This window comes from Sinocyclocheilus grahami, unplaced genomic scaffold, assembly GCF_001515645.1.
Source record: "Sinocyclocheilus grahami isolate Dianchi unplaced genomic scaffold, SAMN03320097.WGS_v1.1 scaffold2189.1, whole genome shotgun sequence".
NCBI lineage: Eukaryota > Metazoa > Chordata > Actinopteri > Cypriniformes > Cyprinidae > Sinocyclocheilus > Sinocyclocheilus grahami.
Window position 1 is genome coordinate 71,616 of NW_015507368.1, and position 860 is coordinate 72,475.

The 860-nt window shown below is 31.6% G+C and overlaps 1 protein-coding gene across 1 annotated transcript in view; it reads left to right on the forward strand.

The window, feature by feature from the left end:
* LOC107574346 (protein phosphatase 1A-like) overlaps nt 1-523 on the forward strand; it is a 4,204-nt gene extending 3,681 nt beyond the window's left edge. The window contains exon 5 of the mRNA XM_016260786.1: nt 174-523. Coding sequence (XP_016116272.1) covers nt 174-203 — 30 coding nt within the window. The 3' untranslated portion in view covers nt 204-523. The remainder of the gene's footprint in view (nt 1-173) is intronic.
* The last annotated feature ends 337 nt before the right edge of the window (nt 524-860 follow it).

An 860-nucleotide genomic window follows, 5' to 3' on the forward strand; every position in this document is an offset into this window, starting at 1 on the left:
AGCCGTTAGATCTCATGAGCCGATGGTATGTATGCATGCATACATGTTAAAGCCATATTATATTAATTCCTCAACAGTTTATTTGATTTTTAATATGATTTCAAGGTGTAAATGTATAGTGCAAATGTTCAATTTACAAACAACAATTTTCCACTATTTTGTCGTCATTGCAGGATACTGGCGGCTCTGATGACTCCACCTAGTGGCAATTATGTTGGAGATGGACTCAAGCCTTGAATCTCTGTGGATGTAATAATGTGAGGAGGACATTTGTGTGCCACCTGTTTTACAGAGGTCAAATTGTTTAGCCAAACTATTTCTTTTTTTAAATCAATGTTGTGTATTATAAACAGAAATGGGGGAAGAAGAGGGTTTATCAAATGCTTTCATGAAGGTAAAGCATTAAACACCGACATCGTGTAAAGCTTTTAATGTAAGATATAAAGATTTCACTCTACTTAAGGCGAAGTGCGTAATGTACCACTAGTGTCACCAAATGCAATTGTTAGTGTTTTTGATTAAATGACACAAATCACCTTTAGATAAATGTACTTTATTAGCCTTTTAAGTAACACTTTTCTAAATTTATTTAAATAAATAATTTAATGTAACATTACAGTTATAGGTTGTTTCATGACTGACTTCACGACTGACCCCAGATTTACAAACATATATAAGATACTTCAATGTATAAGTGTATTATAAATATGTTTGCTTTATTTGTTTATTGATGTTAAGCTCTCTTTACTTACAGAGAGCTTAGATTTATATAACCAAACTTGTTCAATATATTAAAACTGACATCTGTAAAACTTTATAAAGGGTACTTGAACTATAAATTCACTTGTCTCTCTCTCTCT